We start from the raw sequence: 15772 nt of genomic DNA on the forward strand, positions 1-15772 counted from the left end.
CTTACTTCATTGTAAGAATACAGTACATATTATCAATGAAATATATATATATATACACACATATATACACTTTTGAAGACTACATAGATCTTTTATCAGCTTCATGACCCAGAAATGTTTTTCTCAAGGAACTCGGAGCGATTTCTTTAAAATGTAAACATCAAGTGAGGTAGCACCCCTATCTCCCAGTTTTTGTGGGAGTGTAGAAACCTAACTTTGGTGGGCACCTTGCTCCAAATTGCAAAGCTATTTCCTGTTATAAAGACACGATAATTTTTTTCCTCTAGATAAAGCCAATGAAATAGCATAGACAGTCGCCTCAATTACGAGGTAAAGTTTGGGTGAAATATATGTGACAAACAATGCTGCCAAGTCTTCTTAGTTGAAGACTAGTCATTATTTATTTACTTGTAAACATGTAATTAATGGATTGTATCTGCTTGGCTGCATTAGGGGGTGAAATTCCTTTCTGTTTTTGTAATCTCGTAGTGAGTTACTTTGGATGTATATCATGTTCTGGTTTAATGCTGATTCAAAAATAAAACATTCTTTCTCTACTACCATTGTGGAGAGGAATTCTGGGTTAGGAGAATATTTTGTTTTTAATTATATTTCCCCAACAATTTTGGTGATGAGAACATGAAAATATCTGGTAGCTCTTGACATAAGCAGCAACTGACAGTCTGTAACCATAAAACAATCAGGTAGGAGACCCTGAATTATAAAAAGTCTTCCTTCTAGTAGTCCCTTTTTTGAGACTACTACCTAGACAATCCAACCTCTCCAAATTCAATATATTACTATTAAATAAACATGGGCAATGTAGACTCTAAAAATCAATCAGGGTCATCATATGGTTGGAAAATATGGGAAGACAGGAATGTTGCCTTCAAGTTTCTCAGATAGTTAATATCTCTCTGTCACATTGGGATGGTTATGCACATGAGAATCCAGTCCTGTAGAGGTGGGAGGATGGTTCTTTTGATTTGGATAGATTAACACATTCTTGGAGGGGTTTCATCCTGAATGAATGAGTTGCTGGTATTTATGGGATCAATATTGTTCTAAGAGGAGAGTTAAAAATGATTTAGGGCTGGTCAAAGTACAGTGGTGTTTACAACTAATTGATCACGACCAGTTATAGATTTATTTGTTTCTTCTCCACTCCCATTGTCTTACTTCACTAGCCTTAAAAAAGATTCAGACAGACAGATGAGAAGGAAAAAGAGGGGAAATGCAAAAATCAAAGGTACTTTCTTTTTCATGGAAACCTCTTCCTCCTTTCTCTGCTGTCCCTGCTCCTTCTGCTTCCCCTGCATGTCCTCATCCTTCTTTGCTTCTAACTGACTGTAGTGGCTCCCAGGAAAGGGAGAGGGGATGATCTTTTAGAAAGGTGGCTCCCTTCAATAATAGGTTTCCCTGTAAAGGGAGATGAAGGTATGACTTTCTACAACAAACTGCTCTATTTGAGGATACAAGCTTGTGTGTCTGGTGGCCTAGCCCTGAGTCTACTTTAAGTTTTAGACCAGATTCCACCTCCAGGAGGTCTTATCATCTACGCACCACACAACACACAACTAGAAAGACAGAAATAATAGACAGGGTCATGGGATGACTGAGAACTTGGATAAAAGACTGTGCTATGGTTTGAATGTGTCCTCCAAATTTCATGTGTTGGAAACTTAATCTCCAAATTCATATGTTGATGGTATTTGGAGGTGGGGCCTTTGGGAGGTGATTAAAATTAGATAACTTCATCAGAGTGGGACCACCATGATGAGACTGGTGGCTTTATAAGAAGAGGAAGAGAGACCTGAGCTGACATGCTCTTACTCTCTTGCCATGTGATACCTTCCAGCATGTTATGACACAGCAGGAAGGCCCTCATCAGATGCTGGCACCTTGATATTGGACTTCCCAGTCTCCAGAATCATGAGGTAAATAAACTTCTGTTCTTTATAGATTACTCAGTCTGTGGTATTCAATTATAGCAACAAAAAAGTAGGCTAAGACAGACTGTTTTCCATATGAAGGCAATAGAATGGAGAGTAGCTGCACTTTTCACTTGGAAAAAGACAGACAGCCAAGGTATTAAACTTATGAATGTCAACACTGTAACTGAAGTGTAATTTACATTTTTATTGTCTCCATGTGAGGAAAACCAGACCTTCCTATTTGGATAGGCAGCAAAGCTGAGAAGCTACCCAGGACTCTTGGGTGGTTCAGATCCTTTTCTCACTCATTTAAATGCTTCTCTTCCCTTTGCCCCAGAAATTTGCAGTACTACTATGCAGCATGTTTTCAGTTTAAAGCGCCATGTGTGAAGATGTGCACTGGCTACTGCATGGAATTTTGTATCTTGAAGACTTTGATCCTTTGATGGAGCAAGGATGTTGGTGTTCGGAAGATTATATCGGGGTATAGTGGCCAAGAGAAGCTGACTATCCACCATCCCCCCCAAATATGGATACTCTGAAGATAGAGGTTACTTGAATCCTTTCTTGTAAAGAGGAACTGGAAGACATTGCAGCTGTTTACTCATAAGACAGATGAGTCTCTCACTGATTTCCATCAGTTATTTGTTCAGATAGTCTAAAAAATTTATTGGCATGAATCCAAGGTAATATAAAAATTGTCCTCTGTCTCTAACCACATTTATTTTAGCTCTTTTACTGACTATCCAAACCCAAGTTAAAGAAAAGGTAGGATGGCAGAAGCAAACTATTACTCAAATCTTAGCAGCAGCTACTCAGTTTTGGGATAATCTAAGAACAAAAAAGAAAAGAAGAGATTAAAGTCTGCTGTGTTCTCTGCTTAGTTAGAACTTTTTACTGAAGGTAAAATGACCAATCCAGAAAGGGAAGAAAGAAAGATGGAAGGCTGTATGTTGTTACTGCCAGAAGCGAGGGCGCTGGAAAAGGAACTGCCGAAGGATACTCTGGATGATGCAGCAACTACAAAGGTAAGAGAATTAGGAGAGCCTAGAACAAAACTTTCAGCTAGGAAATACTTGCCAAATGATTCAAAATTGATAAATTTAGGGAATCCCAAAGGTGGGAACTAGTGGACTGTAATGTGTCAATAACTTTTCCCATCTGGTGACAGGTTAATACAGGTTATGGATATTTTGGGTCAGCCTTCTACTTGTCCCCTTTCCTCTGTAATTCCCATGGAGATAGGTCCTTGGGCTGAGAAACATGTGTTCTTCATTTCTCTTGAATCGCCTATAAACCTACTGGTGAGAAACCTGCTGTGCAACTTAATAGATACCATATCTTGTACTGTGGATGAAGTGTCTGTGGAGCTTTTTGGGAAAAGGCACCTGATATGGACACTATGTACTTCTGAAAGAAAAGAGGTATGGCAGAGAGTGGCCGTATCTTCGGGTTAGGCAAAGATTCTTAGATACAACACCAAAAGCAGGACCCATATGGAAAAAAATAAACAAATTGAACTTCATAAAAAATGAAAAAAATTTGCATTTCAAAATATTCCATTAGGGAAATGAGAAGACAAGCCACAGATAGGGAGAAATATTGGCAAATCATATTTCTGATAAAGGAATTGTACTCAGAATACACTAAGAACTCTTACAACTCAATCATAATAATGATAATAATCAGACAACTGAATTTAAAAATAAGCAGAAGACTTGAAGGAGCATTTAATCAAAGGGAATGACAATACTGGATTAATTTGAGATACAAAAAATAGCTTATCAGCTTTCCGCCATCTTCCCGTGCCGCCACAATGTTGCGCATGAATGTCCTGGCTGATGCTCTCAAGAGCATCAACAATGCCGAAAAGAGAGGCAAATGCCAGGTGCTTATTAGGCCGTGCTCCAAAGTCATCGTCCGGTTTCTCACAGTGATGATGAAGCATGGTTACATTGGCGAATTTGAAATCATTGACGATCACAGAGCTGCGAAAATTGTTGTGAACCTCACAGGCAGGCTAAACAAGTGTGGTGTGATCAGCTCCAGATTTGATGTGCAACTCAAAGATCTAGAAAAATGGCAGAATAATCTGCTTCCGTCCCGCCAGTTTGGTTTCATTGTACTGACAACCTCAGCTGGCATCACGGACCATGAAGAAGCAAGAAGAAAACACACAGGAGGGAAAATCCTGGGATTCTTTTTCTAGGGATGTAATACGTGTATTTACAAATAAAATGCCTCATTCACAAAATATATATATATATATATATCTTACTAAAAAGATGAGCCATGGCCATGTGTAAACAATATCCTTTGTTGAGAGCTCAATTAAACATAATAAAACCAGTTATACAAAATTAGAAAAACATGTAATCCACATGCTTTGGAAGGCCGAGTTAGGAGGATCAGTTGGGGTTCGGTGTTTGAGACCAGTCTGGGCAACATAGTGAGACCTCGTCTCTATAAAAAATTAAAAAATATTAACCGAGCATGATGGCACGTGCCTGTATTCCTAGCTACTTGGGAAGGAGGCTGAGGTGGGAGAGTTACAGTGAGCCATTACTACACCACTGCACTAAAACCTGGGTAACAGAGTGAGACATCCTGTGTCTGAAAAAAAAAGAAAAAGAAAAAGAAAAAGTAAAACAAAGGATAGTTTATTTATTTATTTATTTATTTATTTATTCTTTAATGTGTAATGTGTAATCTCCTTTCTTTTTTTACTAATTTATTATACTTTAAGTTCTGGGGTACATGTGCAGATGGTGCAGGCTTGTTACATAGGTAAACACGTGCCATGGGGGCGGTTTGCTGCATCCATCGCCCCGTCATCTACATTAGGTATTTCCCCTAATGCTATCCCTCCCCAATACCCCCACCCGCTGCTATTCCTCCCCTAGCCCCCCACCCCTCAGGCCCTGGTGTATGATGTTCTCCCCTCCCTGTGTCTGTGTGTTCTCACTGTTCAACACCCACTTATGAGTGAGAACATTCGGTGTTTGGTTTTCTGTTCTTGTGTCAGTTTGCTGAGGATGATTGTTTCCAGCTTCATTCATGTCCCTGCAAAGGACGTGAACTCATCTAAACAAAGGATACTTTAAAAGGGGCACTTACCCTGTAGGATTACATTTCCAGTAAATAATAAAGGTAAATTTGAAAAAGATGGGTAAGCTCTATATAGATTTGTACTGATTTTGGAGAAGTAAATTAATTTGTTGTCCCATTAACACCTGTAGTCCCTAATCCTGCAACTATTCTGATTTCAGCATCGTTGTCTGAAAAAAAATTTTTGTTGTTCTATATGTTCTGCCCACCCTGCCCTGCCCTGCCCTGCCCTGCCCTCCTTCCCTTCCCTCCTTCCCTTCCCTCCCCTCCCCTCCCCTCCCCTTCCCTTCCCTTCCCTTCTTTTCTCCCTCCTTCCCTCCTTTCCTTTCTTCTTTTTTTTTCCTTCCCACTTTTTATTTCTTTTTTTTTAAAGTGGAAAAGTCTAAGTTCTTATTTGCTCGTAAAGGAGTCTGATATTTATGGCAGACAATTCCTCAAGATTTTGAGACTCCCATACTGTTTTCTCCAGTCATTTACAGAAACAGAGAAATTTGTTTCACTAGAAGGATCTATAATTTTTCAAAATATAGCTGATTTTGCTGGTAGCCTCAGAAACTGAAGAGCAATGCAAAACTAACACTTCGGCTTTGTTACAATTCTTTGCTTCACAAGGGCAGAAGGCCTCACTAGACAAATTGCAACATTGCTTCTGTGAGTAAATTATTTAAGGCATTTGTGTTTACATGTGGCCCTTAGAGTAGTACAATCTAGGAGTTATCTCATTTCGCAGATCTAACAGCCCAATGTAGTGCTATGGTTGGAATGTTTATGTCTCATTCTCTCCCCAATTCAACTGTTGAACTCTAATCTCTGATGTGATGGTATTAGAAGTGGGGCCTTTGGAGGTGATTAGGGTGTTGCCCTAATGAATAGGATGAACGCCATTATAAAAGAGAACTCAGAGAACTTCCTGGCTCCTTCCACCATGTGAGGACGCAACCAGAAGGCACCATCTATGAGGAAGTGAATCGTTACCAGACACTGAATTTGCCAGCATCTTGATCTTGTACTTGCTTTTTCTTTTCTTTTTTCTTTTTTTTTTTTTTGAGGCAGAGTCTTGCTCCATTGCCCAGGCTGGAGTGCAGTGGTGCAATCTTGGCTCACTACCAACCTCCGCCTCCCAGGTTCAAGCGATTCTCCTGCCTCAGCCTCCCCCAGTAGCTGGGACTACAGGTGCCCCACCTGCCACCATGCCCGGCTAAGTTTTTGTATTTTTAGTAGAGACAGGGTTTCACAGTGTTAGGCAGGATGGTCTCGATCTCCTGACCTCGTGATCTGCCCACCTTGGCCTCCCAAAGTGCTGGGATTACAGGCGTGAGTCACCGTGCCCTTCCCGTCTTGTACTTTCTAGCCTCCCAAAATGTGATTAATAAATGCCTGTTGTTTGTAAGCTACCCAGTTTGTGGTATTTTGTTATAACAGCCCAAATGATAAGACAGACAATTTTGGTACTAATACAGTATTAAAGAGAGTAGATTCCAGGTTTTGCAGAGTGGGCAAAACCTCTGATGGAGCAACTGCCTGATAGTCCTTCAGCTCTTCTGGATTGGTCCCTAGAATCTGAAGAGGCTTTTGAACAACGGAAATTGGTGATAGCCTCTCTCTTAGCTTTGAAATGTTCAAACTTTGAAAAATTTGACTTAATTTATATAATATTCCTGTTCAAAATGATGATCTAATAATGTTTATCAATTGGTAATATAGTATGGCTAAAAGTGGCCCACTTAAAAAGCTTCCTAGCTGCAGTGACTTATCACAGAGCCTTGGAAGCTTATGTTTTATCTGCAATGAAATCTGCATAAGCAGACGAGTTAATAGCAATTACTAGGACTGCAATTCTTAGTTCTGGACTAAAAATAAACATAAAAATATATACATAATAAATATATGTTTGGTGCCTGTCATACAACAGGGAAAAAAATTTTTAATAGAGGATTTTTTACTTTAATCACAACTAAAAAAATCACATGGAAAATTGATAGCTGATTTATTAGGGACGTGACTCCTGCTTTCTCAGATACCAGTAGCTCATTTTGCTGACAGAGCTGTAAAAGCTGCATTTATTTATGTATTTATTTGTTAAAAAAATTTTTTTTAGAGATGGAGTTTCACTCTTGTTGCCCAGGCTGGAGTGCAATGGCGCAATCTCGGCTCACCACAACCTCCGCCTCCTGGGTTCAAGTGATTCTCCTGCCTCAGCCTCCCGAGCAGCTGGGACTACAGGCATGTGCCACCACACCTGGCTAATTTTTGCATTTTTAGTAGAGACAGCGTTTCACCATGTTGGCCAGGCTGGTCTCGAACTCCAGACCTCAGGTGATCTGCCTGCCTTGGCCTCCCAAAGTGCTGGGATTACAGGCGTGAGCCACCGTGCCTGGCTTATTTATTTTTTATTTTTATTTTTTAGATGAAGTTTCGCTGTGTCACCCAGGCTGTAGTGCAATGGTACAATCTCGGCTCACTGCAACCTCTGCCTCCCGGGTTCAAGCAATTCTCCTGCCTCAGCCTTCCAAGTGGCTGGGACTACAGGCATGTGGCATCACACCCAGCTAATTTTTGTATTTTTAGTAGAGACAGGGTTTCACCATGTTGACCAGGCTGGTCTCGAACTCCTGACCTAAGGTGATCTGCCTGCCTTGGTCTCCCAAAGTGCTGGGATTGCCACTGAGCCTGGCTAAAAGCTGCTTTTAAAACATGGCTGGCTCCAAATTTAGAAGCTCCATTTTTAATACAACAAGAAGCTTTTGTTCATTCTTTAAAATGTTCTTCACAAAAAGAAATGAGCAAATGAATTGAAAAAGGAGCTAAAAGCAATTTGATTGAACTATGGGAATAACTAACAGTAATTTCTGTACTTCAGTCCCAATTTGCTTGGTTACTGGTGTTGTGTCATCGACAAAATGATCTGAACAAAAGAGGAATTTTAAAGGCATTAGACTCTTACTAGGCCTACCGAAAAGATAAAATTATTCACAACATATTAAAGAGATATGCTATGTAATGTGTGCTATTGATGTGCTATTTTTTACAGACCACTCCAAATATAAGTACAGGAAGTTCTCTCTAACCAGCTTTACCAGTAACGTGGTAGCAGTTCGATTTCACAGAACTAATGCTTGTTAAAGGTAAGAGATATTGTCTAATTGTGGTATGCATGGTATTTGGATGGCCTGAAATCTTTCTGTCTTCAACAGCTGATCTTCAATTAAGCCAGATGATCTACTGTACAACATTGTACCTATAGCCAATAATACTATATTGTATACTCAAAAATTTGTCAAGAGGGTAGATCTCTTGTTAAATGTTCTTACTACAATAAAATAAAACTTAAAAAGCTCATGTTCAGAACAGAAAACCAAACACCACATATTCTTACTAATAAGTGGGAGTTGAACAATAAGAACACATGGACACAGGGAGGGGGACATCACACACCGGGGTCTGTCAGGGGGTCGGGGGGGCAAGGAGAAGGACAGCATTAGGATAAATACCTAATGCATGTGGGGCTTAAAACCTAGATGATGGGTTGATAGGTGCAGCAAACCACCATGGCACATGTATACCTGTGTAACAAACCTGCACATTCTTCACAAGTATCCCAGAACTTAAAATAATAAAATAAAAATAAAAAGCTGATGTTCAGTCAGTGGTAAAGTTTCTCTTAAAACTCACAATTCCCACTTTTGGGATACCAGAGCACATTGACTGGGACAGAGGAAGTCATTTTACTTCTACTGTTGCCCAGGAATTATGCCAAATGTTTGCAGATTCCTATAACCCTCACTCACAAGTAGAGTAAATGAATTAAACTCTAAAAAACTACTTGGCCAAGATTTAGTAATCTAACATGCTAAAATGGCTTAGAGCTTTGCCACTAGACTTGTCAAAAATTAGAGTGACCCCTGCAAGCAAGCGTAGTATCTCTCCCTTTGAACTTGTGGTTGGCAGGCCTATGAACTTGGGTCTGAGACCATGTTCTGTGCCCAATTTAACTGAATCATTTCATAATCATGTTCAATAGTGAAAAGACCTTCTCTTTTCCCTAGACACCCTGAGACTTAAAGTCATAAGGACTTGCCTAAGTCACTCTGCCACCCTTATTGAATAGGAGACTTCATCCACATAAAGGTATTTCAAAGTAAAGACAGGTTGTCACTCCATTGGGAGAGACCCTTTCAGGTGCTGCTGATCACTCACACTGCTATCAAAGTGAAGGGGAACCATAGGTGGATTCATGCTTTCTATGTGAAGCCAGCACCGCAGGAGGACTAGACAGTTGTTCCCACAAAGAACTTTGCTAGAGTAATGGATATTGGTAGTGAACTCAACTGAAAAGAGGTATTCTTTATTAAAAAAAAATTTTTTTTGAGACAGGCTATCACTCTGTCCCCCAGGCTGGAGTACTTAACTGCAATGGCGTGATCTTGATCACTGCAACCTCTGCCTCCCAGGTTCAAATGATTCTCTTGCCTTGAAAAGATGTATTCCAAAAAATTGATTGCTATTCTCATAGTACTACTCAGGCAGTGGTTATTCAAATCACCACAATAAAGAGTCACTTTTATTGGAAAGCAAACATTATTATTACACCAAATTTCTGCACTCCCAGTAATGGTTCCTACAACCACATAGTTCCAATGAGCTCTCAATTGTACTCCCAATGTGGATATACTCTGGATTACTGGCAGAGTACAAGTGAGATCATCGTCATTAGTATTTTTGATAATAACAAAGTAAAAGTAATTAGTATGCATCCATGGTACTCAAGTTCTAACTTTAACACAAAAATGTTTTATTAACTGCCTTGATCGAAAGAACGACATAGAAAAGGAAAATATCTAATAGGTGAACAGAAATCTGGCACCTACAGGTTACTAGCAACTATAGAAGACAGATATAGTGTCACCACTAACATTGGGAGGCAGGTTTTCTGCAGTATGGGTGGATAAACAAAGGTGGATGCCTGTTATTTATAGAGATTTAGTTGATTGTTACAATTATGTAACTATTTACATCAATGGAAAAAATGGCCTATAAGATTTTTCCTTAAGGTTTAAAACATTAAAGTTTCTTGCATTGGAACTGAAAAAAAAAACACTAAAGTTGGCTGGTCACGGTGGCTTACACCAGTAATCCCAGCACTTTGGTAGGCCAAGACAGGCAAATTGCTTGAGCCCAGGAGTTTAAGACCAGCCTGGGCAACACAGTGAGGCCTCATCCCTACAAAAATACAAAAATTATCTGGGTGTGGTTGTGTGTCCCTGTAGTTCCAGCTACTTGGGAGGTTGAGGTGGGAGAAGCACTTGAACCCAGGAGTTTGAGGATGCAGTGAGCTATGATCATGCCACTGCACTCCAGCCTGAGCGACAGAGTGAGACCTTGTCTCAAAAACAAAGACAAAAACAAAAAACCGAAGAAAAAACCAAACAAACACAAAACAAATTAAAGTTGTGCACATTAAACACTAGATTCAATCTGTACTCTAAAATCAGTGCCTCGTAAGACTTTTAACTAGATGATGGCCATGGATGTCTTTCTACTTCTCATCTTAAAAATAAATCATTTAGGATGATGGCACATTCACTGAACGGCCTAAATTACCATGTAAATGTGATGTTACTCATGTAATTGATGGAAACTCAGGAGAAATTTATTGGACCATCACAGAAAAACTCTTAATTAAAATTTGAAATTAGCAGGGTCCTGAGTTAAGCTACTCTATAGGCTTAGATTGGGCAAGACTTCATGAGAAATTATAAAATAATGCTCCATAGTTAATCATTTGAAAGTGCAAGCAATAAAGACATCACAACAATTTGTAAAATTTATGTATGACTAAAACATTTTTTCATTGCTAATCAAGACTTCGAGGCTTCTGCCATCTTTCCGGCCTCAGTTGGATAGGCACAGAGACACTTCTGGAAGGAACATCATGAGACTGCCCAAGGAGAGGCCCAAGTCCAGTTCAAATTGGTATTGGTTGGTGATGGTGGTACTGGAAAAATTGCATTCATGAAATGTCATTTGACTGGTGAATTTGAGGAGCGTGTAGCCACCTTGGGTGTTGAGGTTTATCATCTTGTGTTCCTCACCAACAGAGGACCTATTAAGTTCACTGTATGAGATACAGCTGGCCAGGAGAAATTTAGTATATTGAGAAATGGCTGTTATATTCAAGCCCAGTGTGCCATTATAACATTTGATGAAACATCCAGAGTTATTTACAAGAATGTGCCTAACTGGCTCTACAGAGATCTGGTATGAGTATGTGAAAACATCCTCATGTTGAATGGCAACGAAATGGATATTAAGGATGGGAAAGTGAAGGGAAAATCTATTGTCTCCTACTGAAAGAAGAATCTTCAGTATTATAACATTGCTGCCATAAATGCCAAAAAGTAACTACAACTTTGCAAAGCCCTTCCCTTGGCTTGCTAGAGAGCTCATTGGAGACCCTAATTTGGAATTTGTTGCCATGCTTGCTCTTGCCTCGCCAGAGATTGTCATGAACCCAACTTTGACAGTGTAGTATGAGCATGATTTAGAAGTTGCTTAGACAACTGCTCTCACAGGTGAGGATTATGACCTGTAAGAATGAAGCTGAAGCCCAGTGTCAAAAGTCTAGTTTTATAGGCGACTGTTCTATGATGTCAAGTGGTGCACTGTGTGTGCCACTTCATTATCTAACTAAGGGAAACATTGCTCCATCTGCGGGATGCTGAAGGAGATGAATGAGCTTTGGAGTGAATGTGACAGTTTAAAAAATACCTTCATTGTTTGGACCTGCCTATTTAGCTGTTTGGGAATGCAACTGATTTCTTCTTGAGTTTCAAATGTAAGACTGCTACAGTCACATCACAATATTCACTTGTGCCTAACTGACACAGAGATCTGGGACGAGTATGTGAAAACATCCTTATGTTGTTCAGTGGGGAAATTTTGTTTGTTACTGTCATTGCCATTCCTTTTTGTTTAGAATCACAATAAAAGTATCAGAATAAAAGATATTTTCAAATATCTTTTATAAATCTGATTTAACTATTCAGCCTTGGTATAATATATTCAAAGGTTGTTTTCCCAAGGCAGATAGAAATTTCTAAAAATTTCACTTTCTACAAATTTAGTAATTCTGATGTTTTATTATACTTCTAATAATTGCTTTGCTTTGTATTTTACTACAGATTTGCTGATTTTAGATGGCTACAACTGCCCAGAGAAAGGAAAAAAAATACACAATGGAGAGAACAAAAAAAATTTTCATGTTACTATAGGTAGGAGATTGTAATGACAGATACAAATTAACAATGAGGCTTAATTACCCCTGTTGAAAATAAGGTATGAGATTTCTCTCTCCTCCTTTCTTCCAGAATATTTACTTTATAAAACTTCTAATTGTAAGTACTTTCTACTCTCTTTTAAATGTACATAAATGCTTTTGAAGACTAAATAAGTCTTTTGCCATCTTTATGACCCACAAATGTCTTTCTCAAGAATGGATCTAAGAGTCATCTCTTTGAAATGTAAACATGAAGAGATAAAGCACCCTCATTTTTTAGTTCCTATGGGAGAGTAGCAGCCTAACTTTGGTGGCTATCTTACTCAAAGTGTCAGAATCATCTCCTGTCATAAAGATATGAGAAGTTTATTTTTCGCCTGGATAAAGCCAAAGCTAACACAATGGTAATGGTAACTTGGTGTATTGGTCTGTTTGTGCTGTTATAATGAAATACCACATTATATGTAATTTATGAATAACATAAATTTATTTCTTATGGTTCCAGAATCTGGAAAGTCCAAGATCAAGGAACTAACAGGTTTGGTGTCTGGTTGTTACTGGAAATGGGTCCTGATCTAGACCCCAAGAGAGGGTTCTTGGATGTCGTACAAGAAAGAATTAGAGGCAAATCCATAGAGCAAAGTGAAAGCAAGTTTATGAAGAAAGCAAAGGAATAAAAGTATGGCTACTCCATAGGCAGGGCAGCCCCGAGGACACTGCCCATTTTTATGGTTATTTCTTTATTATATGCAAAATGGGGTAAATTATTCATGTCTCCCCTTTTTAGACCATACAGGATAACTTCCCTATGTTGCCATGGCATTTGTAAACTGTCATGGTGGTGGGCATGTGGCAGTGAGGAAGACCAGAGGTCAGTCCCATTGCCATCTTGGTTTTGGTGGGTTTTAGCCAGCTTCTTTACTGCAAACTGTTTTATCAGCAAGGTCTTTATGACCTGTATCTTGTGCCAACCTCCTTTCTCATCCTGTGACTAAGAATGCCTTAACTTGCTGGGAATGCAGCTCAGCCCAGCATTGTTTCACCCAGCTCCTATTCAGGATGGAGTTGCTCTGGTTTAAACACCTCTGACATGGTGAGGGCTTGATATCTGCTTCCAAGATAGCACCCTGTTGCTGCATCCTCTGTCTTAATTTTAGCTTAGAAAGACTCATGTTGGACTTCTACAGAACTGTAAGATAATACATGTGTTGTTGTTGTTTTTTTAAAGTCACTAAGATTGTAGCAATTTGTCACTGCATCAACAGAAAACTAATAGAACAAGGCATTTCCCAACAGCTGAGTGCAATTCTATGGAGAAGGTTGCAGTTATCAGCTGTTAGCAGCAGTACTCCCAGGAACCGGAGGGTGGGTGCACTCGTCATTAAAGTGGTGGCAGTGTCCACTATAGTAAATCTGCCTAATTCTGGGATGCAATTTAAGGAAACCTACTGTTTATGATTTTGGTTCCTTCTTTGTTTGTTTATTTTGGTTCTCTTTAGGGAACTGGTCCTTACCTCAAGGTAAAAAACATATTCTCTTACATTTTCTTCAAATACATCTTTAGTTGGGTTTTATACATATAATAATTTAATCCATCCCTTCCAAAATTTGTGTGTGTGTGTGTGTGTGTGGTAGGAGGTAGAAATTTACCTTTTTCCAGATAGATAGCAAATTGTCTCAGTCTCATTTATCGAGGGGTCAGTCTTCTTTCCCTATTGATTTGAAACATTATGTCTATCATAAACCAAATTTCCACAAATGCATGGGTTAGTTTCTGGGCACTAGTGATTTGCTCACATAATCCCAAATCAGCCCCACACTTATTTAATTATTATAGCTTTATAGTATGACTTGGTATCTTATGGGTAAAATTTGTTCTCTTTATTTTAAAAAATTGTCTTGGCTATATGAAGGTATTGGTGATGTTGACCCCATCTCCTATATATGTATATATGTATATGTAAATATATAGGTAAACAACTTTATTAAGATATAATTTACACATGTTCTTCAGTGGGAAGGACATGGGATGAACTGGGACAGGGCATGAAGGAACTCTCTGGGATGATGGAAATGTTCATATCATAACCCAAATGATTTGGGTTACCTGAGTGAATGTATTTGTAAAAACTAGTTGAACTGTACTTTCAGATCTGTGAATTTTGCTATATGTAAATTATATTTCATTTTTTTCAAATACAAAGATAAAACCTACTGTTGGAATACACCTCAACCTCACAGAGTAGTGGTTACCTGGGTAAAGGAAGAAAGTACAAGGAGCTAAAGTGAGTGCCTTACCTGTACTCATAACTTGAGATGAAGAGAAAGAGAGTGGATGTGTATGAAAGGGAGAAGGAATTCATGCCCCATGCTCTAGTATTCCTCCTATTTTTTTTTTTTTGAGACAGGGTTTTGGTATGTCACTTGGGCTGGAGTGCAGTGGTGCGATCTCAGCTCACTGTAACCTCTGCCTCCTAGGCTCAATAAATCCTTTCACCTCAGTCTCCCAAGTAGCTGGGACCACAGGTGCATACCACTATGCCTGATTAATTTTTGTATTTTTTGTAGAGATGGAGTTTTCCCATGTTGTCAAGACTGATCTTGAACTCCTGAGCTCAAGTGATCTGCCTACCTTAGGCCCCCAAAGTGTTGGGATTACAGGCGTGAGCCACCGTATTTGGCCCCTCCTACCTGCTTCGTCATTCCATCTCATCTGGCTCATTTTACTCAAGCTTCCCACTGAATGTTAGTGTTCATCAGCATTTTAGCTTCTATCTTTTGTCATATGAAAATACCAATGTTCCTTAAAGTGTGATGAACAGGTCACATATATCATAATCTCTTGGGCTGCTTGCTAAAAATGTAGACAGTACCTACCTCATAGGGCTACTGGGGCAACTGAGTGAGATAATGGTTATACAATGCTCAAAATGCTGCCTATGACAAAGTAAGGAACCCCCAAAAGTTCTGTATTGTTATTATTATTTGTTGTTGTATTATTGAAATAGAATATTGGAAGTTGGTGGTGGAAAATTTTCTTTTTTAAAAATTTTACTCTAAGTCTGGGATACATATGCAGAACGTGCTGGTTTTTTACATAGGTATACATGTGCCATGGTGGTTTGCTGCACCTATCAGCCCATCATCTAGGTTTTAAGCCCCATATGCGTTAGGTATTTGTCCTAATCCTCACTTTCCCCTTGCTCCCCACCCCACACCTCCCAAGAATTTTTATTTTTACTAAAATCTTCAGGTGATTCTGATGCATATTAAGTTTTAGAACCACTGAAGAAATACTCCCTAAGGAATCTCATTCATATACATCACCTCAACTACTACTTGTATGGAAATGACTCCCAAAACACATTTCCAGATATTTCTCCTGAGTTCCAGATTCTAATATAACCAATTTCTTCTGAGTAGCTCCATTTGGATCTCTCACGGATACCCTTCA

The 15772-nt window shown here is 39.1% G+C and overlaps 1 protein-coding gene, 1 long non-coding RNA gene and 1 pseudogene across 2 annotated transcripts; all 3 read left to right on the forward strand.

Annotated features, from left to right (window-relative positions):
• The first annotated feature begins 1856 nt into the window (after positions 1-1856).
• LOC135268351 (uncharacterized) lies at positions 1857-15340 on the forward strand. The gene is made up of 4 exons (XR_010336694.1): positions 1857-1937; positions 2272-2962; positions 8074-8167; positions 12224-15340. It is a non-coding gene; the product is annotated as an uncharacterized LOC135268351 (long non-coding RNA).
• Positions 3478-4143, forward strand: LOC105730857 (small ribosomal subunit protein uS8-like). The gene has a single exon (XM_064384218.1). The coding sequence runs from the start codon at positions 3751-3753 to the stop codon at positions 4141-4143; it is 393 nt and encodes a 130-aa protein (XP_064240288.1). The 5' UTR covers positions 3478-3750.
• On the forward strand, positions 9680-12225 carry LOC105730839 (GTP-binding nuclear protein Ran-like; annotated as a pseudogene).
• Positions 15341-15772: the final 432 nt, after the last annotated feature.

This window comes from Aotus nancymaae, unplaced genomic scaffold (genome assembly GCF_030222135.1).
Source record: "Aotus nancymaae isolate 86718 unplaced genomic scaffold, 86718_ANA_hifiasm-v0.15.2.pri h1tg000004l, whole genome shotgun sequence".
Lineage (NCBI taxonomy): Eukaryota > Metazoa > Chordata > Mammalia > Primates > Aotidae > Aotus > Aotus nancymaae.